The sequence below is a fragment of the Coturnix japonica genome, chromosome 2 (genome assembly GCF_001577835.2).
Source record: "Coturnix japonica isolate 7356 chromosome 2, Coturnix japonica 2.1, whole genome shotgun sequence".
Classification (NCBI taxonomy): Eukaryota; Metazoa; Chordata; class Aves; order Galliformes; family Phasianidae; genus Coturnix; species Coturnix japonica.
In genome coordinates, this window is record NC_029517.1 from 94717070 (window position 1) to 94739595 (window position 22526).

Below are 22526 nucleotides of genomic sequence, written 5' to 3' on the forward strand. Positions count from 1 at the left end.
CCATCCTCCAAGAGATGAATTAATGGACTTTTGATAAGAGCACATACATGCACTAAAGCGTAGTAAAATAGTGTGGTTATGTGAAAAGAAAACACAGGCTGAATTAGGAGTTATTTTTATGGTATAAAAACTGTACCAGCTGCTTTAAAGAAAACAATTAACACAAGGTTTGTTTGTTTTTTCCTTCTTGGGAAGAACACAAACTATGGCCAGCACTGAAAACCGATTCTAAGCAACAAAAACAATTAGTTTTAATGAATGAATCGTGATTTGAATGAGGTTTAGAGAAATCTGTTCCAAACAAAGGGTAGTACAAAAGCCAGTGCTAAATAGTAAATAGTATGGACAGGATGTACAGAGTATGTGGAGGTGATGCGGTTGTACTTTCACCTGATCAACAAAGAATACAAAAACAGAGGGTACCCAGGCAATTATCAGCACGTCAGTGACAACGTTTCATGAATTATAAAAAATATTGAAGCACACATTTTAAATGTGACCTTTATTTTCTATTCCCCACAACGGTTCCTAGGAACAGATTTTGCTGTATGGCTGTTCTCCATAGGAAACAAATTTACTAACTACTTTAAGCCAGGCATGTAGACAAATGTTCGGTTTAAGAGCCTGCATTCTCTACACAGCAGAAAGCCCCAGGACACAAACACCAGTAACATTTTACGCATCCGGTTTCTGTCACAAGACTTAAGTGTTAAAACATAAATGAGTGTACTGCACAGCAATTATTATATTAATGAGTGTAAGCAGAATCCAAATCCAGGAAGGTCAGAATAATTCCCACTGACCTCAGCTATGCATCAAATCCTATTTGCAAAGCTAGATGACACAACCCAAAAGAAATAAAGACCAAAAAACTCCCAAAAACGCTCAGTACTCATTAACCGCTACAAATGTTTAAAAGTCATTCACTTGTAGAAGGGTTTTTTCCCCTCTTTTTTCATATGCTTGAATCAAAACACTGACCTAATACAACCAGTGAGCCACCATTAATAAAGCCCCCTGCCAAAAGACAACCAAGCGCTTACTCTCCACACACACACGTTTTTCATACAGGTATGCTGAACGCAGAAACCAAAAGTCTATTTACATAGATGTTTTGCTTGTATTTGATTGCAGGTTTACTTATATTTGAATATCAATTTGCGAGCTAATTAGAGAACATCGCAAAGCCAGTTACAGAAAAATAGTGCTCCGCCATTAACTGCAGAGCTATCTAACTAATTCCTATAAAGACCGGCTTCAAACACCATCTTCATCTCCATTCAAAACAATTAGTGTACATTTATTTCACGTTTTAAACTGCAGAGAATCAATTTTTTAAACACTTTAACAGATTGCACTGCTATTTTGATAGCTTTTATGTTACAAATTATGCTTTTAGGGATTCGTAACTTTCCTATTTAAGGGAATTGTAAACTGGAACTCACAGAGGGGCTCAAATAATTCTTCTCTACAACCTGGGAGCTATGTGCCATTAACTTTCAAAAACAAACAAAGCCTACTTCTAGAAAGAACTCAAAACACAAAAAAGAACTTGCTCCTGTAGGCAAGCTGTAATTTCCAACACTGCTCACAAATCTACCAAAGCCTCATAGATGGTTAAAGGAAGCAGGAAGAACTCAACTTTGGTGCCCTGTTCTCAGAGACTACCAGCAGCAGCGCTGCCATGGGACAGCTGCTGCCAGGGCAGGCGTCAGGGTGCTGCCCAACCCTGGAGTAAAACAGCAGAAGAAAGGTCTCAGTTACACTGCAGGGAAAAAGGCAAAAAAAAAAACATACAACACAACAACCTCCCACTAACAGAGACTCCAGTGCTGTGGAGCCTCATTCAGCTGTGACCTCTTTTTCTTCCATTACCCTCAGCTGACAGTTTTTCTCACTAACTTATCTCCTTTCTCATCTCCCCTCTCCATGCTGGTGCCAAGCAATGCAAATCTGAATAAGAAACATAGATGCTGGAAAAGGCTAAAAGGAAATATGTGTAGTGTCACTGCTACTTCTGCCTACTTTGCAACTGCTGATGAATTTTCAGACACAGAAGGATATCTCCACAGGAAATCCACAGCTTGGTTTAATTGCACTGTTATGAGATTGAGAGAAGGAATGGCAGCCTGTGCCTATGCTGGCCAGCTGGGGCACCACTCATACCTTCTAACTTTTGGCTGCTTGGAATATGTTGCTTACCAGACACTTGGAACAGAGAAGGAACTGGTTTGATGGCCATAAAACTGTAAAGTAACACCAACAGCTGTTCCCAGGATTTCCCTCTGAAGGAAGACTAGAAGAGTGCTTATGAGTCCATACACCATTCTTAAGGTCCAATATTGCTTCTATCGTGTCCAAACTCAACATCAGCCGTGTAATAAATCCCTGGGGGAATTACAGAATTACATCACAAAAATCATACAATCACTCAGGTTGGAAAGGATCTTAAAGATCAAGTCCAACCAGAACCTAACCATACTACCCTAACTAACAACACTCCACTAAATCATGTCCCTGAGCACCACATCCAAACAACTTTTTTTAAACACATCCAGGGGAGCCAATTCCAGTGCTTAACAACCCTTTCTGTAAAGAGATGTTTCCCAATATAAAACCTAAACCTCCCCTGATGCAACTTGAGGCCATTTCCCCTTGTCCTGTCACCTGTCAGCACTGAGAAGAGACCGACCCTGCTCTCACTGTAAGCACTTTCAGACACTGGAAGAAAGCAATAATGAGACTCCCCTCAGCCTGCTTTTCCCCACACTAAACAGCCCCAGCTCCTTCAGTCTCTCCTCACAGCGCATGTTCTCCATGCCCTTCATAAGCCTTGTTGTCCTTCTCAGGACCTGCTCCAGCACCACAATGTCCTTTCTGTACTGAGGTGCCCATAACTTAACAAAGTACTCAAAGTGAGGCCTCACAAATGCTGAGTACCGGGGCAGGAGGATTCCCCTATTCCTGCTTACCACACTGTTCCTGATACAAGCCATTGGCCTTCTTGGCCACCTAGGCACACTGCTGGCTCATAGGCAGTCAACTGTCCATCAGCACACCAAGGTCCCTTTCCATCGGGCAGCTTTCCAGCCATTCCTCCCCAAGCCTGTAGGGTTGCCTGGTGCTGTTATGTCCAAAATTTAGAACGCAACACATCATAAAGGCCTGGAATAGTTTTGTGTCAGGTCAGCTTGCACTCATCCCAACAACCACATGGATGCAAAGTACTCCCAATCCGAGGGGAGAAAGCTGCATTCCTAGTTCAGCCTCTCAGCGAAGGCTGTATTTCTGCATGTATTTAAACTGCACAACTATAGTGAGAAACAACGAAACAGACCACCACTACTACTGGTACCAACTCACCTGTAACAAGCAAGTAGCAATGCTTTTCCAGGCTGCTCTATAGGCAGCGATGGATATCAATACCTCAAAACCCAGAGCTGTCTCTGGAAGAAAGAACACGTGTGTGGCTATGAGTGTTTCTTTAGTGGAGTTCATGTCCTGGCTACAAGATCAGTTTGTCTTCAAAAGACTCTTTCTTCTGCCTCATTCTCTCTTCCCCTCCAGAGTTTAACCTTACTCATTTCTCAATATCCTGCTCCTCGCTTTTTGAGGGAAAAGTCACCCAGATTGTGCATACAGAGAATAACGCAAAACCAGCTGCATCATGTTGAACTGAAAGGCTCTAATGAGCATTAAAGGCCAGTTCCTCCTCCTACAGCTTAATAAGAAGATAATAGCAACTCCAGCCCTTTTTCTTCTCTCCACAACCTGCTGCTGTTTCTTGCACTGTTTTCTATCCCTCCTATAGCTTCAGCTCAGTGGGGCTGACTGATGCTTAGGACATGTCCTGAAAGTTTGGAAGAGAGTTTTTCTAAGAGTTACTGTTTCCAGGTTAACAAATACACTCACATTAGGTGCCAGACCACGACACATTCAATCAAAAATAATGAGCCCAGCTCACTGCATTCAACCAGCAGAAGAGCAGTTCAAAATGTATTTGAATTCGTCGATTGACATCAAAGTCTTCAACACAGCAGCATTTGATTTAATGTAGTTACCAAATGTTTAAATACTACTGGAATTTTTTTCTACTTAGTATGGCAGTATGTTCTGCAATTAAGGGTATTTTCCATAATATCAGTTCAATAAGACGCTCCAGTAATTTTGTCTAGATGACTAGTGAACAGAAGATATTAAAGTGGGAACTTGAAAGAATAATTACGTATACCATGTGTATCTTATCATGCCAACACAGGCAGCCTCACCCAAGGTTTTGCTCCATGTGTTCCATATACTGATCCCTCTCTTTATAGAATTCTTAATGCCGCTGTTTCCAGGTGATGATAAAACTCATCTCCTACTACTGAATCAATTAGTCATCCTTAAGGGCAGCTTTGTTTGCTCTGGAGGGCCCCTCTGCAGAGCTTTGTATCTGCCATTCCACTCCCCTAGAGCATGGGTCAGCCTTGGAGAAAGCTCCAACTACAGTGATTCCAGGGAAAATAATGCCCCTCTGGGAATCAAGGCCAGATGGCAGAGTTTAAAACAGAACTAAGGCTACGTTAAATGGTGTAAAAAGCAGATAAAACCAGACTTAGCTTCTGAGGCAGAAACTAACACCTACTTTGCCATCCCCTGTTGAGCCACGCCAAGAGCCTTACTGAGGCAGCTGATGGCTCAGTCCTCTTAACTCATGTTTCTACACAGAGAAAGGACATCGCATTTGAGGTCATCTTAACCAACCATATGAATATAGGAAAAGGGAATAAGTAGTAATTAATTCACTGCATTTCAAGTAAAAGCACCATAAACAGAAATGGCTATCAGAGCTGGACTAATTAACCAAGATAGTAATTTACACATTCCTTAACAGCTCAACCATTCAGTATCTGTGTAATTTCTCCATAAGAATATTTTTCTCTTTATTGAGATATATTTGGAAGGACCTACAATGAAAACATGAGCAGAATTTTGTAGAGAATAGAAGTAAATCAAGTTCCCTCTTCTGGAAAAAAAAAGTGGACTCAATAGCTGATTTACAGTTTTTTCTTTGTTTCAAAAACAATGCATATAACACTTTCACCCCAATTCAAATATTCCATAAAAAGAAACCATTTTGATTAGTGTGTTCACAGGTTTCTTTCAAAATGGCTTCTCTAGAACTCAAGCAATAAATTCTGACTACTGGATATACAAACTGATCCAAATGCTACACTCCATAGCAGCTTTAGTGTCCACTGGGGAACTGTGGAATCTTGTTTTTGAAATTACATTTTTGTCCTCTATGCACATCCAAAATACTGTCAAATTTCACAGTTTATTCTCTCTATATATGCATAAAGTTTAAAATACATCAGCATTAATTAATTAGTAGCTCAATGCTGGTGAGTAAGATCAAGTATCACAAATCAGATAGAGAAATTTACAGAAACAGAAGGAAAAGGGAGTAACCAAGTATACATCACTTCACTAAGTTAAGTACATGTTTTATTTATACTCGAGGATATATTCCATTTTCAACTGAGGAGTGGGGGAAAGGGAGTCGAAAACCACAAATCTTAAAAGAAAACAACAACAAAACCCTCTTGCTTTAATAAAACCAAGCTCTGTTTTTCAGGGGACAAATGTCTGAGAATAAGCTAAGAGGCTGGTAGATAAACAGACAAACAGAGAATACAAAAAGGACAAACAGAAAGGCTGTCTGAGAAAAGAGAAAAAGGATTAAAAGGCAAGAGAGTAAGAACTAGAATAGAACTGTAACATAAACTAAGTCAACAGGCAAAGCATCACCAAGAACTGGCACTGAAATTTACTCTGCTTCACATGGGAAGAGGACAAAAAACAAACCTACTAAATGTTAAGCACGAGTGGTCAGAAAAACAAATACTCTCAACATAAGCTTCTTAAAAGAATAAAAAACAACCCAACCAAAAACAACATCCCTACTCCCACTAAGACAAAGAAGCATAACTTGAAGCATGTGGCTGTTCACTAAGTGATTCAGTAGCAGCACCAAAAAGAAGCCCAAAAGCTGAGTGCATCTGGGATAGCCAGAAGATGCATTACCTGCACTACTTAATGAAGAAAGCATTACTTACATTTAAATGCCAAGCAATCTTAGACATTAACCTTGGGATTGATTTTCCTCAGCTTTGGTCACCTAGAAATCAGTTGTCCAGTGCAAGACCAGCTTCCAGATTTCCTTATCATTACTGGTGAACCACCAGACTCTTTGGAAAACAGTGTGTCCCATACAGAGTTGAGTAATTTGGGAGAATGAACTTATCTCTAACATCACGCAACTCTACAGCAAGCTGAAAGAGCAGCTCTCCATCCCCAAAACCTCCAGTCGTCCCTCACCACAAACAGTTTTCAAGAACCATCCCCATCCACCATGCTCGGGCTCCTCCCATTAGCCAACAAACATGAGCAGCACTTACTATCTCCAGCTACATAGTCACCAAATCAGAGAACAAGTTATCCTCACAGAGGTACATGGGGTGTATCTGCAAATGGCACCTCAGGCGACAGAACGTGGGGACACACCTAATACTGAGGGGAACCAACTGTGTGAAAAGAAATAAAGCCAACAAGGGGGAAATTCCTCACCCTAGTGGCACATTCCAGCAATGTGTTTCTGGATTGTTTTAGAACAAGTTACATTCGATGTTGTAAACTACAAAGTAAGTCAAAGGGAATGCTGAAATCAGAATCTGGCATCAGATATCAAAGCATCAAAACAAAGGTTATTTACTTGGAGCTTCAATACTTGAGCAGCAAGGATATCACAGCTCCGTTTAATCATACAAGAGCTGTCTGCAGAAACCTAGGGACAGGGAGCATGAGCTATACCCCAGATAAGCTGACCAACCCCATTCCATTTGTGGTTTCACAACCACTTGGTACCAACCTCAAAAAGGAAGGGAAGCGGAAGCAACCTCGTCAGCTTGCTTCAGCGTATGGAGCAGCAGCGGTGTTACTCATCCATGATCACTGCTTATCTCCATGACCAACACTGAGATATTTTCTTCCTCTATCACACTGTGCAACTCCAAGAGCTTAGAATTATTTTACAGTTACACAGTGCTTAAACAGTGCATTTAAGAATCATGTCTAGGCAACAAATTTGCTTAGCAGAGAACAAAAATATCATGCATTTAGTAACAGGACAGTATTAAAATATGTGCAGCATTAAAAAATATTAAAAAAAAAATACAACAAAACTAAATTCTAAGACTGAATATCTGAAAGTTTAAGATATTTTTCTGCAATAACTGTTCAAGTAACCTTCCTATGTGGGTAATTTTAGCAGAAATGCATTATTGCTATCTTAGAATTTGCAGGATATAGAATAGAGATTAGATAAACATGTTGGACATGCATATCAAGTGGCCAAAAGTATTTCTTTCCTGGATGAACTACAAGACTGATAAAACCAGCACAAGCAAGGGCATTTCATATATTAAACAGAACTCCCTCTTCAACTTAACCTCTTCTTCTCCAAATACTGAATTTTATGCATGACACTTCAAGTACAAATAATATTTTAGATATAGAAACAAATAAGAAGTACTGTGTCTGTAAATTCAGGTTAGGTATCTTCTACTAGGTGAAGTCTGCTGAGTTATTTGTATAAAAATCATTTTACTCAACACTGGAACATTTCAATCTTCAAATACTTAACAAATACATTTAATTATAGAAGAACTGAAGGCCCAAATAACTCCCAAGCTTTATCAGTAAGATAAACACTTTTTTTCTGGTGCACAAAGTTTCTTTTAGTTTTCTTTCACAGACTCTTCTTTTTATCCCCCCTCCCTTGACAAAAATAAATGTGTCAGTACTGAGCTCCTCCCAGATCACTAGTGAAGTCACTGTAATTCTACTGAAGCACCTGACGCTTATTCAAAATATATCTCTCCACCAGTTTTTCCACATATCGTGACAACTGAATACAGGGATACCAACTTGGTATATGTCCTAATGCACAGGACAAACCAGTGGAAGTTAATATATGCTGTCCACACCAATAAATGGAGAAAGTCATTACCAATTAAAGATTTTTTTTTCCCCACCATGTAATAAGAATAAGTCTGACCCTTCCTCAAAGAGACACCACTGGAATACAGGAATAGAAAAAAGAGTACCACATTGCATGTGGTGGAACACTGCCCCATACTCTCAAACCTAAGCATTTCCTATAAGGATACTTAATAATCAAATATCCCAGATTACTGTAGCAAGTGAAAAGCATAGATCAGCAAGTCATGATGATTCTACTTCTATTTACATTTTGGTGAGAGAGATGGAAATTGAAGGGCTTAGAAGAAGCTTATCCCCCCCAGTGGGCAAGATAAAAGCACACAAACATGACAGATATTAAACATCTTGTCATTCTTTTTTTTGTTCAATATTTTAAGAAACAACATGCCAAGAAAACATCAAGTAAAGTTCAAATTATTCTGCAGCTGACAGAGAGGATCATAAAGCCTCTATGTTTGTTGTATCAATGCAAAAACCCAAAGAAAATTAAAGCTTTCAGTTCTAAATCACATAGAAAACCTATAGTTACAGATGTGTCACTTCTGAATTCATACCAGCATAATCATGCAGTTAGATATGAATAAGGCCACTGAGATCAGAATCAGGCCCATGGTTATACTTAAGAAGCAAATGTCATGCAACTATACATAACTTGTAGCATCATTGGAATCTAGTTCAATAACCAGAAAATAGGCTTTTGACAACAACAGTATTTCAAAATGACAGTATAATTAAATTTAAGTCAAAGCTATGCCACGATGGACCGTATGTTTATGTGTAACCAGCAAATGATATGCTTTTAAGCATGTCAGAATTTTTCAAAAGAATTAACCATTGCAGTAATTCAACTGAGGAAATGGTAGCGGAAAGCAAACTCCTCCAGGTCATTTCATAACCAGTTGATGTGATGTGATACAGAGCACGCTGTACAATCTGTACATTTCTTCCTATTCCCACTTCCCTAAAACGCTATGCATTTTAATACCATTCAAGGACAAACCAACACTATGCCTCACTCACTTCAAAGTTTCAAAAAGCAACAGGAGGTACTGTGTGATCGGGATGAGTAATGAAAAAGGAAGTCAGTTTTCCATCTGTACGTTATTTACTCAGAAACAATTAGGGATGGTCAGTCATTATCATCAGATTTGTATGAGCAATACTGAGACAGAATTAGAAGGCAATTTACTGTAGTTCCCAGCCAGTAGAGGAAAAAAAAAAAAAGTGAGAGATTTCAGAAAGGGTCCTGATTCTACAAAGACAGAAGACAGCTTTCATGGGACAGGGCATTTCTTAGAATTCATGCCATTTTCATTTTATGAAACCAGCAGTATTATAACTAACCATTACTGAACAACAGTTTCAAGACAGCACCTTTGGAAAGCAGTTGCCTTCTAAGCTCTGTTATTGTTTCTACCGCTTTCTCCAGGTTTCCAACATTACCTACGGAAGGAATTCTCAGTGTTGATGACTACTGCAATGTTCTACAGCAGAACGGTATATTAACTCCCAGCCAGTGGAGCAATGAGGGAAATTCCTTTCCTCTGTATTATTTTCTCAGTCAGCTGAAAGCTTAATTTAATGCATGAATTTCTATGCTATTCTTCAATAAAATAAAAGTATGTGGTGGTAAAATATATTTCCTTGAAACCAAACTCAAAATGCTTTAATAACCAAAGCTGAAACACACTAAAGCTGGTTGATTCCTCAATTCTTCCTGCATTCACGTTTCACTATACTTCTCAAAAGCACAACACAGGTCTGCAAAAATATAATTAAGGAGAGAGACTAGTACACACAGCATGCAGTATCAATCCTACAGCTTCCACTTTGTTTTGCAGAGTAATTACAATGCTTTTCATTCAAGAGTCTTGATCTGTATAACTGTACTTATATGCAAGAGAAAAAAAAATAAATTAACTATTAAGATGTATTTGATACTAAGACTTAAGTTCTTAGTTCCACAGTTTCAGAATTAGATTGAATAAAAGCAACACTGATGCTCGCAGTTCGGAAAACAGTGAAATTAATGCACTTTTTAAATGTTATTCTTCTATGAAGTTCTACACTGAAACTTAGCTTCTTGGGAAATCCAGTAAAGGCTCACATCAGGTGCCTCTGTGTTCCACAGGCGGCTACTCTAGCCCTTAAGAGATAAGAAGACAAGAAGGGCAGTGAACCCAACTCCCCACCCAGACGACACCCAGGCACATGGGCAGACCTACTGACTTCAGTGCAACCCACACAGAAGCAAGGGCTCACGCTGGCAGAGCCTGCTGCTAGCTGGGGACTTGGCTAGCCTTTGTCTGGGCATGGTGCCACTCAGACACAGATACGTGCCAGGGCAAAGCAGCAGTGCACCATCCAAGAGATAGCACTGGCATGGTGCTGTGCTGCCTGGCAAGGCTCCTCTCTGAGCACTGAGAGCTATGGCCACTGACCAGGGCTCCCAGGTAGCTGCCCTTAATGTGATTCCCTGCCCCAGGTCTTGCTTTCCATAGGTGCCTCTCCTCAGGTCACCAGGAAAAAGCAACGTGTGCTGCTGCCTAAATTAAACTAACCACTCCCCAGCTACACTGCCTGTAGGTATGCAAAAGCTTGAGACCTCTTTCACATTTCTGGCAGGTACTTAAGGAACATAATCACTTAATTCTCTACATACAGCCAAAAGCATGCTTCCACACAGCTTCCCATCTCGTCTAACAAATAGATATGGAGAAGCAGGGCTGAGACCATTATCCTATGACTTTCAGCCCAGTCAGAGTGCTGCCAAGGACAGCACCATGCTAAGGGAACTACCCCCGCGTTGATTTGTGCACAAAGACTGGGTGCTAACTGCAGTACTTCCATGGAAGACAGAAAGCAGAAGGGAAACTTTCTTTACCTTCTCAACATTCACACATGGTTTCAACTTACAGGCAGATGACAAACCATTTCAAGGGCTGTAATAGGAAGTATAAATGGGAAGACTGTTCTAGGAAAGGGAATTATCAGTCAATCACAGGAGAACTTGAGACATTGCATTTATATCAACATAGGTGCATGTGCTACCATTAACACCAACTGATTTTCCAGGTCCTACAATAGTAACCAAACAGTAAGTTAAAATTAATCACTTGAGAGCTGATACTCCTTCCTTAATTTGAGTCCTAAGAATGAAAATGTTCAAGACTGATTAAGGATTAAGATTCTAGGCAATAAAAATCAAAACATCTTTTCAAGCAGTACCATTGAGCAGAGGCTGTCCTCCATGTACACTCCTCGACACGACCGCACTGTGCACGTCTTCAGGAAATCCCATCTTGCACAACATTTCTTCGCAAGTTGCTTTTATCGGTGCCTGAAATGCAAGACAAAATTTATGTAATATCACAACCCTTATTCACCAGAGAAACATTCCAGTTGGCACACATTCCTTTTTGCTGCTATCTTGTACAAACAGCATCTTTGTTTCTATACGACAGCAATTAGAAGTCCGAGGGCAAAGGGTTAATCTCTCTGATAACTGGAATGGAAGGAACAAGTCCCACTTGTCTGGTAAGATCTAAATAATACACAATCTTGATTCTTCTGACAACTGAACATTTCAACTTAAACCAGTCTTTGAGACTGAAGTGGAAACTTAGGGGGAACAAAAACATTCCTTCCTCTGGAAATAAATGTTACACAAAGACAAATGGCTTTTTTTTCTTCTTCTTCTTCATGGCCAGATATATTTGAGGAAAGACACAGAGACACCATGATAAATCTGATATGGTTCTACACACTATGTTAAGACCTATCCACATGAATGCCCAGATCTAGTAGTATATGGACTTTGATATCATGAACAATTGTGCTGCTTTCGTACCTACTACTGATCACGTCTTTCTTTAAACAGACTTTCCCTTCTACTTTCTCAAATGGGTTTCCCTCAAGTGGAACTACTTGAAGTCATATAAGCATGCACCAGTATATATTTAGTAACTGAAGTCCAACAGGAAAGAGAGAAGGAGAAAAGACGGAATAGATAAGGAGATGATGGTGCTACTCCAGTTTACTACATTCCCAAGCATCAGAGCACTGACTTGGGGCATCAGGCAATTATATCCGAAGTTCTGTGCTCACACATTGCCTGAACAGAGGAGAAGCATTCCCATACTGCACAGTGGCTGTGCAACCTGTTTGAAGACAAATTTCACTAGGTCTGGAGGTTGTGCACAGAAATGTTCCAGCTGTGTGCCTGGTCCAGCTCAGCTTGGCAAGAGGATTGCAGCCATAACCCACAGTCTGCCTACAGGTTTATCAGCACTTTCCACTGGAATTTTTCAAGCACGCAGCTATCTGTCACCACTCTGTCTCTTAGTGCAATCACAGTTTTTGAGATTAGCTTCCACGCTTTTAACTGCCTATCATCTGTAAACCAAATCCCTTTCTGACAGAGGCAGGTTAGGGAGCACTCATCCAAACCACTACGGTGGCAAACGCAAGCAGGCAGCACGCGCTGGCATGCAGTCAGTGGACAGCCCACTGGTGGCACTTCAAGAGCAAAGGCAGCAAGCTGAACCTGCACTGAAGACGGGCAAAAGTGCAGCACCAAAAACGTGCTGGCTTTCACCCTGCTGATACTGCTACAGAAGCAATAGTCGCAGTCCATGAGAGCACTACAGATGTGGGACAGCAGTGACAAGAACCACACAAGAGGACCCAGTAGAAGTGCTCGCTCTCCATTGACATGCAAAGGCCATGCTCAGCATGCCAGCTCCTATTAGGGTAATTTTATTGCTAATGCAAGGAGGGATTCACAACACAGCCAGATGCACTTACGCTTACCAATCCTTTCTAAGCAGCTCAACACACCAGCAACAAGAACAAAAATTTGCTACCTACCTCCAAGTTAGTAAGCTGTCTAAGTAAGCACCCACTAAGAGAAATATTAATTACCAAGAGCCCAGTTAAGCTGTGGCACTGGTTTCACTGAGACTTAACTCTTTTTATGTTTTTTGTTTTTTTTAAATATGGGGACCTTAAGATGAAATACAATGAAAAAAAGTAATCATAGAAAGGAACAAAGTCTAAACGAGAAGGAGGCAATGCAAACTGCAAAACTGGAACCTGGGTCTGCAGCTAAGCCTCAAGAGCCCACTCAAATGTTGATTTTTTTTTAAAAAAAAGATAAAAAGATGGTAAAAATAAAAAAATAACTATGATTCCAGCTGCCAGTTTCCTCGGCTTTAGAATCAAATCACAGGCTTTATAAAGTTTCAATAATTTGAAAGAAAAGTACTTAGACTTGTTTAAACTATTGCGTAGAAGATAACCTCCAAGCAAACGTGATTAAAAAACAATAATAACCTTTCATGGTATCCTTGAAACAATAAAGGTCCTGGGTGGGCAGCTGAGGAGATAACAGGATTCTGTAACACGTCCGCTCTGATGCGCCTGGGAATCTTTCAGCCTTCCCAACAATCTGTATGTACTAAACAACTCTTATAAACTGAAACAATGCCCACTGAAACAAAGACGCGGGGACATGAATAGAGAGCCTTCTTTGTTCTTTCATTTGCAGCCATCAATTTTATCTGGAGACAAAAGACTGTACTCTGCTCTCCAAAAACAGTCCTTTGTAAATATTGTTTGAGAATCAAAACACAAGGGAAAGGAGAATTTAAATTTCCAGCATTTCTTAATCACCCTATGTTAAGCATTTTGAATTAAGTAGGAGTTGTAGCTTCAGACACAGAGGGTCACATCAAGTTCAGTCTGAAAGCACTGCAAGACTTAAACCATTTTAACTTGAAGCAAAAAACAGTGCTGGAATATTTTTATCCCCTTATCCAGGGCAAAAGGGGAAAGCTAGCAAAGATTATGGGGGCACGTTACTGTAATTTACAGGATTTTATTGTGATTAGTACAATTCTCAAGGCTATTTTGAACACAAGATAATATTAGTTGTACATCCATCTACAGAAGGACACTACTGAAAAGCTATCTTTTAAGATGGAAAGCAATTACCTCAGCTTGTACTCATACAGAATGTACTTAACAGAGTTACAAAACTTTGAACAAGATCAGCACATGGAAAATCCTTCTCTAAATTACTAGCAGACTCTGCAAAAGCAAAATAGTTACCACTGTAAAACTATTTTGCTTCTCCTTATAGCTAATTCAGTCATTTTTAATAACATTCATCACATTATGCAGTTATCACCAGACGCTAAGGCCTACTCAAACTTGTTAAGGTCATGCATATAAAACTTGGTACTATACATTTCAGACGAAATGTGAAAGACACGCTGCAGTCATGAAGCAAAATGACATACCTCTGAAGCCCTCTGTCAAAACTTATTATTGAATTAATTAACAGAACAGGTCATTTTGATGTAACAGCTGATCCTGCTGTTTTTGTACCCTGTCCCTCCAGTTACTTTAGCTTCACAACTAGAAATTTGGGGCTTAGATTCAAAGTTGTACCCTAACTTGATTAAATACCCTCCATGACCATCTAAAGTAGAGGAACCATATTTAATGTTTTTCTAAAACACCACCAGTAGCATTATTCCAACAATGTAGGCTTCACACTTGAGAAAAGACTGTAAATGGAAACAAGAATAAAACCAGACAGGACTGTTTCATTAACATTGATGGTTCTAGACTAATAGCTCTCTCCAATTTCCATACTTCCTAAGACGCAGTCACATTTAAAATGCAGTTCTGTAAGGAAACACCTATTTAAAAATGCAAGCTCACCACATGACTGTAGAAGCAATTTCATATCGCAACATGCATCCTATGTTTGCCGAATTGGATTCTTAAAGACTGCTTTCAAACAGGGTTGGTCTTGTTCCTTGTGCATATGCCATACACCACTGGAGTTCAGCGGTATCTTTTCATCTGAAATATCAAAGTCTCTGCTTTTGCACTGTTTGCATTTGTATGTACCACAACATTAGATTTCTTAATATTGATCGTAACAAAATGCGAGGGAACTTGTTTCTGAAAGACTTCTTTCTTTTATGCTGAATATAGCTTATTCCTATAGGAAAATAAGACTGTCGTAAAACGAGAAATGGAGGGGTATGCTTGGAGAAAATACCATACCACACGCTTATAATTGGATGTATTACAGCTGCTAATTGCCAAGTCCAGCCAATTCGCAGGGCATTATTGTGTGAAGCTCAAAACAAAGTCTTACATAATTACACATACGACAGAGCAGGAACTGGGTATTTGAGCTCTCCCTCGTTAATAAGCAACATTAATTTTCAATTGTGACAGTAATATTCAACTTAAGCACAGATCACAGAAACATCTGTGCCTGTGTTTAAAGACTGGGTGTTTCCTCATTAATTTAAAGGCCAAAATTGTACCCAACATTCATTCACAACTTACATAACTCCAGAGATTGTTTTAACCATTTTTAGTTTTGGGTAAACACATCATCTGGCACAATGCGATATGCTGCACAAGGTGGATCTTACTTTATGACAAGCTTCTACTCACTACCATAAAGTAACAGGAACATGAAAGATATCCTGCAGGATCATCTCTAATATGCTTTAGATGCAACACTTGAAAACGTTAAGTTTCTCTCTTAATCTTTGACTTACTGCTAAGAGCCACAGCAGTTTATACCTCCACACAACTAAAGGGAGCCAAGCAGTACTCCAGTAAATACAGTCAAGTAGAGTTTGTTTAAAACTGTGGACTGCAATCAGATAGAAATAAAAGTGCCCTTCACTCAGACTGTTCAGGAAGCCAGCAGGTTCCTTAAGCCAGGGCCAGACCAAGTTCTCCCAGAGGTCATCCAGTTACCTCTATTTCAGCGGCACCAGAAGCAGTTCTCATTACAGCACCTTCAACTCACATTAGTGCTTCACTCCATGAACCAAATTTCAAACCAGTTTCTTAGGCCAATACTCAAAGCTTTCAAATACTTCCACAGAGTAAGGGGATCTACAACTTCTACACTATCATTTGCTCTCAAACAAATTGCCTTAAACTACCACTGGTTTGTTTGCAATCCAGAGTCTCACAAACTATGCTCATAGCCTCCTCTGTTAAGCTCAGCTGAGAAACAAGTGCTGTTCATTTGCTTTACTAAATATGGAGACATTTATGGGCGTATGTGATACAACACAAAGCTCTGATCTGGTTTGGAGTTTCTTGTTCCATCAAGTTACAAGGAAAACATGGAGCCTCACATCTTCTAACACATGGCTCTCCAAGCAAGCCACAGTTCCTATCAGAGAAAAAAAAAAGAAAAAGACTCAAAATTTCAACTGAAATGCCACAATTAAGTGGAATTTTTATACGTCCAGGTCACATTTCTGTAATAAAAAAAATAAATATTTAAAACCAGCCCTATGTTTGACTACTTATCCCAATTTCTTCCTCACTCTGACTTGATGATAAAGGTTGTCTGCGTTCAGCATCTTTGCCCGTGAAAACTGCTGCTGATGTACAAACAGAAGAGCTCTGGGTTTTTCTGACCTTCAGGGGAGGCCTTGCATGGCCTATCTGGAAGAACTCTTTCGGGGGATCACAAAATTTTAACTATGTCTTCAGCTGCTGGGTGATAATTATGTGCTAATTATAAGGAATGGAGGAGTCCCTAGGCGAGTCTGTTGGTAAAAATATATTTTTTAAATATGTCAAGGAGTGCCTAGAGGAGAGGATAAACGCGCCTTTTGGATATATGATATTTAATTAAATACATGAATACTGACTAAAACCAAATAGTTTAAGTGAACCGTTGAAAAGACTTGGCAGTGATATACCTTCCATCTTGGAAGCTGCTGTATCTGTTTTCATAAGTCATTTAAAAATAGAAAGCCTAATTTCCCCTCTTTATTCAGACAGAGCTCCCATGATCTTTCAGTGAGAACTGCAGGATCAAATCAAATTATGAATCACGCAGATTAGGTCATCCACTGATCTGCTGCCACAAGAAAGGGAGCTGGAACACAGCCCACCACTCAGACGAGGAAGGACCTTCTCCCATTAGCCATAAGCTACAAACGCTCTCTGGCAAGACACAGATCCTCCTCAAACTCATCCCAAATTAATGCTCACCACCTATTTTCCTGAAGTTCTCTTGCAGAGAAGCACTGGAAAAGGCTGCCCAGAGAGATGGTGGATATTCCATCTCTGGAGATGTTCAAGGACAGGACAGTCAACAGCCTAACATAGCTGTAGATGCCTCTGCTAACTGCAACAGAGTTGGACTACTTGACCTTTAAGGGTCCTTTCTTAACTGAAATGATTCTCTGATCTAGACAAACTTACTTTTGCTTGGTATGGGCAACCAGTGACCAAGCAACAAGCATCACTTCAGTGAACAGTGAGGAAAATTGCTAAAAAAAATGGTAATTTCTACATCAAAAGACGCTAAGTGTTTATTTTTCTTCCATTGTTCATTATGGGATTTGCCCCATTCCACCTCACATGCAACTGGAAAGAATGAGGTAGTAGACAAATGAAGTGCATCTACTATGACACTATAGGCTTCTCTTATGCTTTGTAACAACAACAGCAAAAAAAGCTTAAAAATAAATACAAAAAAAGCACCATGATACATTAGAGATTCAGATTCTTAGATGAGCAAATTGATGTATTGTACGTGTATATTGTTTAAAGTATAAATTCTTATCTAATCTCTGATTGCTGGTGAACTACTCAACTACATGCTATTTAAACTTAAAAAGTAAGAATAAATAAAACAATAAGCATTCAGAAAAGAAAAAAAAAGAATAGTGAGAGACTAGGAGTTTAACCGGTAGATGATCCTCTCATTCAGGCAAGAAAAGCCATTCAACAGTTCCTGCTTGCTGCCACATGACAAGAAGTCCCTTACGCAAGACAGTCTGCAGCGAGCAAAAATAACCTGATTCACAACTTCCCCAGGCTATTTTTAAATATTATATGACTAAAATTTACTGGTTATGCTATTATAAAAAACAAATTTTCTTATGCGTTCAGTTATTAAAAACATCAATAATTGAAATTACTGACATAAAAGTGTCACTGAAAATAATTAAGATAGGACATGTCAGGGTTTTTCCAGTGATGTTTCTGGGAGTTCCTCCAACTTCTGGAAGCAGAAGAAGACAATAGATGGTAGTTTTCGAATTACACTTTCTTAACTAGATTTAGTTCAAATATATGACAGCTCAGGGTGATATTTGAGAACAGGTGCAACAAACCCCACAAATTTAAGTGACTTTTCTTTATAGCACATTAAATTGCATGCTTATGTAGCAGTACTACATGCGAAGGAAGAGAGCAGTAGAAGGCTTTCTAGAAAACACGCATCATTTATTAAAATGAAAAAACATCAATTGACAGTACAAGAGAACATCTATCTTCTGTTACATTGGCATCACACATTTATGAGCTTGCTACGATACCTGTTCAGAGAACAACAAAAGTATTTCCTGTTTTGTCAACCAGTGATTTCCATTCCAAAAATTCATTGCCTACTTCAGCGACATCTGTCCTATAACAGACAGAAAAAGCAGTTTACAGAAAAAGTGTTTTTTCTGTATTATTGTATGTTTTAAAATAATGCATCCAATTTAATATCCTAAGAAGGATTTCCAAAAATACACTTGTGGTTTTTTTTTTCCTTCAATTCTGAAGGTATTGGAATTTTGAGGCTGTATCAGTGGCTCCACTATCACCTAGACCAGGCAGACAGGGAGCAGAGAGCTCTTCGCTGCAGCATCCTGCCACATTTAACTTCTCAGATTCTTTGAAAGTGAAGCAAAAACAGGACAGGAAGATCCATAAAGGCTGAGCCACTCACCTAAGTGTTCTGTTCCGGGGCTTATGAAATGCATTACAAAACACATTCAGTTCACTTTCAAAGGAATAATGATGTTCGAGTCTGATTTGTTTAAGACAGACGCCCTCAAACTCATTTTAGTTCTTATACCATCACGTATCTACTATCCTACTGAAAATAGTTTGGTTAAAAAAATGTCTCAGACACGTGTGTTATGAGATAGATTCTGAATAAAAGATCCCAGTGCTCCTTCTGCGCAAAACTGCATTCATGTGTCTCACCCCAATCTGCCAGAGACCAGTGCTGGAGGTAAGAGTGGTCTGGTTGACAAGAAACTCAATCACTGAATTCACAGCTGAAGCAGCTTAACAGGAATGTCATTTAGGGCAGCAGTTTTATCACCTGGATACATTTGCTAAGACCTGGAATAAGACCAAAACTGCCTGCAGGGAGTAATAACTTATGTCCCCTGTCATCATAATTCGAATTCAAACCAGACTTGTACATACGCAGGGCTCTATAATCGCATTATTATTTGTCCTGATTCAGAAATGGAGAACACCCACAGAGTGGTCCCATCACCTTGTACTTAAGGAAAAAATGATTCCCCTTTTCAGCACTTCATTTCTATTCCCTTTTCTAGTTCATTTTTAACTCATCTCAGTCTTATTCCCATTAACCCAATACTCAAACCATCTCCTCCTCTGCTTCTGTTTTGTTGTTATCCCTGTTCCAGAAGCAGACGATGTTTTGGGGCAAAAAAGCAGATACCGCTTCTTTTATCCTACCCTCTCCCGGGTTCTTTACACAGTGCTTCCAGCCTCACACTGAACTGGCTGATCAGCAAAATCAAGTGCAGTTTACATTCTCTCGCATCCCATGTGCATTATACATTGCCAGAAATCTAAAGCCCTTTTTCTTGAACATTACACAGAACCCACAGATCCGACTTAAAACACGCTTCCAGTTATGATCAAGCATTCCGTCATGACTGCTTTTCCACATCACTGATGAAAAATGAGTGATCGATAACTTCAGACAATAAAGGCAGAGAGCTCTTGTGTTGCAAAGAGACAGGAAAAAGCTGGAAGGTTCAACACTGCAGAAGAAGCTTTAACAGATAACCTTGTACAAAGCAAACGGAGCAGGTACCAAAGCAGGAAATAAAAGTTCCCACTGCATTCTGTTCGTGAGGACTCTTTGCAGTACACATGAAAGGAAAAAATAAATAAATAACGTGCTGTACAGACCCAGGTCTATAAATCTGATTTCATACCCAAGTTCCAATTTTGTTACACACTATTAAAAATCAGTCCTAACCTGATTTAATGGATACCCAAACAAGGGGGAAATTGGATTCCCCAAGCGTAACGTGCCGCTGACACTGAGTGATGCATGAAAGCAGTGAGGCTCCCTCCTGTCCCCAATTCACAGCTCGCGCTTCATTTCCAACCTGCCCCGGGTAGGAAAAAGATGGAATAAAAGCTCAGCACAGAACGTGGGCTTTGAAGAGTCACTGAGAAGGGAAGTCTGCACAGAACTGAAAGCGTGCACGATAAACAGCACTGAAAATCAGTCTGTACTGTTTTGGGGAGTCTGTGTTCCACACTGACAAAAACAAGCATAAAACAAAGCTAAAGTGGCACATCACAAGTTTCTGAGCAGGGTGGCTGCTATCATGGAAGTCACTCAAGCCCTACAGGACGCACCTCCATCGCTATAGACGGACAGACAGCCCCGTGCCCTGTGCCCTCTGAGGGCCGGAGCTGAAATCCGCCTCACCTCGCTGCCTGCCGCCAGCCAGCAGCCCCGGGAGCGGCTGGGACGCCCGAGGATCGCAGAGGGGTCAAGCGGGGAGGGGAGCGGCTGCGAGGCGAGCTCCTGTCCAGCCGCTCACCATGGACAGGGGCCGCCGGCTACGGCCCGTGCGGGAGGCGGAGGCCGCCGCAGCGCCCCGGGGCCCTGTCCCCGCCGCCGGCCCGGCCTCCGGCCTCTCCCCTAACCCGCCAGAAATGCCCCGACAGTAAATACCATTAAGAGGCGATGATCTGCGCCATCTGTCCCTCAGATTTACCGCCCTCTCCGCCCCCCGCGCTGGGCTCAGCCGGCACAAAGCCGGGGGACAGCGGCCGCCACCCGCTCCTACCGCGTCCCCCCGGCGCTCAGGGCAGCCCTGCGGGATCCATCCCTGCGGGATCCATCTTGCCGCCCGGCACCTGCCCCGGCCCGGGTCCCGCTTTCCCTCCGAGCGCTGCCCCGCACCTCGAGCTCTCCCGGGCCGGGCGGAGGGGCTCCGGCCGTACATTACAGACTTCGGGAGCCCCGTCTCGTCCCGCTGGAAATTCCCGTTACACGCAATGTGGGTGAGCGAGCGGCGCCCGCACGGAGGCGGCGAGTGATTAAATTCTTCCCGGGAAAGGATTAACGGGCACGGAGCCGGCGGAGCGCAGTGCCCTCTCGGCGAGGCCGGCCGGGCTACAAAGCCCCACCTGCCCTGGAGGGACGCGGGGCTCTCTGTGCCTTACACCGCACCGTGTCTGTTCCGCTACTTTCTCCCCCACTCTCCATACGAGAGACCCCCTCTTCCGCCCACAAAACTAGGACCGGACCCCCCTGCCCCTCCCCATACACACACTCACATCCCTCCGCACCTGCTCTCTCCCCCCCCAGCCCCGAGCAGGTGGCCGGCAGCGCACCACCGCCTCGCCCGCGCCCCGCCGCTCCTCCCGCCGGCTTCTTTCTCCCCGGGCACCGCCGCCCGCAGGGGAACAAAGAGCCGCAGCCCGGCCCCGCTCCCCGCCCGCCGCCGGCGGTGCTTACCTGCTGCAGGGCCGCCAGCAGCATCAGCGCCAGCGGTGGCAGGATCCGTGGCGGCGTTCCCGCTATCCGGCACATGGAGGCGAGGAGGGGCGGCGGCGGGGCGGCCCCCGGCGGTCCTGGAGCGCGGCTGGAGCCCCGGAGAGGGGCGAGGGGTGCGGCGGGAGCGGAGGGAGGATCGGGCGCCGGCGGCTCCCGGGGCTGCGCTCTGTCCCCGCCTGCCCGAGCCGGTGCCGCGGCGCTGGCTGCCGCCTGCCGCTCTAGCTCATGGGCAGCGATGCAGCGGGGGAAGAGAGAGACGGAGAGAGGCGGAGGATGGGGGGGAAACTCGGCTCCGGGTCAGGCTGCTTTTCTCTCTGCCGAGCCCCCTCCGCGGTGCAGAGGGTGGGCAGGGATGAGGAGGAGGAGGAGGAGGATGGGCGAACAAAAGGCTGCGAGATAAGAAAGAAGTAGCTGCTGCTGCTGCCAGGCCGGTGCGGCGGCGGCTCGGCAGTCCTCGGCGCCGTCCCCACGCCCGGCTCGTGCCCGCCCCTCTCCTCCCCGCTCCGCTCCCCGGCTCCGTTCAGCTCAGCGCCTCGCCCCGGGCGTGCCGGCCCCGCCGCTGCCCCGGCCCCAGCCCTGCTGCATGCTCCGTCTCCACTTTCTCTCTGCCTCTTTCTTCCCTCCCTCCCTTCACCCCTCCCCCTGCACGCAGAACCCTCCGCCGAAGCACGATGATAACAATACCGAGCAGCCTCTGTGCGTGTGTGCGCGCCGGGCGCTGCCGCTCCCTACGACCAATGGAGCTGCCCCGCCTCGCTCCAGGGAGCGGGCACGGGGCTGGGGCACCCCGCAGCGCCAGCAATACGGGAACAAAGAGAAAAATAATTACAGAAACGCTCCTAACTTGCCTCGCTGA

The 22526-nt window shown here is 42.5% G+C and overlaps 1 protein-coding gene across 2 annotated transcripts in view; it reads right to left on the minus strand.

The window, feature by feature from the left end:
* CDH2 (cadherin 2) overlaps positions 1 to 22472 on the minus strand; it is a 114137-nt gene extending 91665 nt beyond the window's left edge. The window contains exons 1-3 of one of the 2 annotated variants that reach the window (XM_015855461.1): positions 22355 to 22472; positions 21632 to 22059; positions 11275 to 11386 (exon numbers count right to left, since the gene is read on the minus strand). In XM_015855461.1, the coding sequence (XP_015710947.1) occupies positions 11275 to 11386; positions 21632 to 21706 (187 nt within the window). In that variant the 5' untranslated portion in view covers positions 21707 to 22059; positions 22355 to 22472. Of the gene's footprint in view, positions 1 to 11274; positions 11387 to 21631; positions 22280 to 22354 lie in introns of those variants that run through there. The other variant, XM_015855460.2, reaches the window with a different exon arrangement.
* Positions 22473 to 22526: the final 54 nt, after the last annotated feature.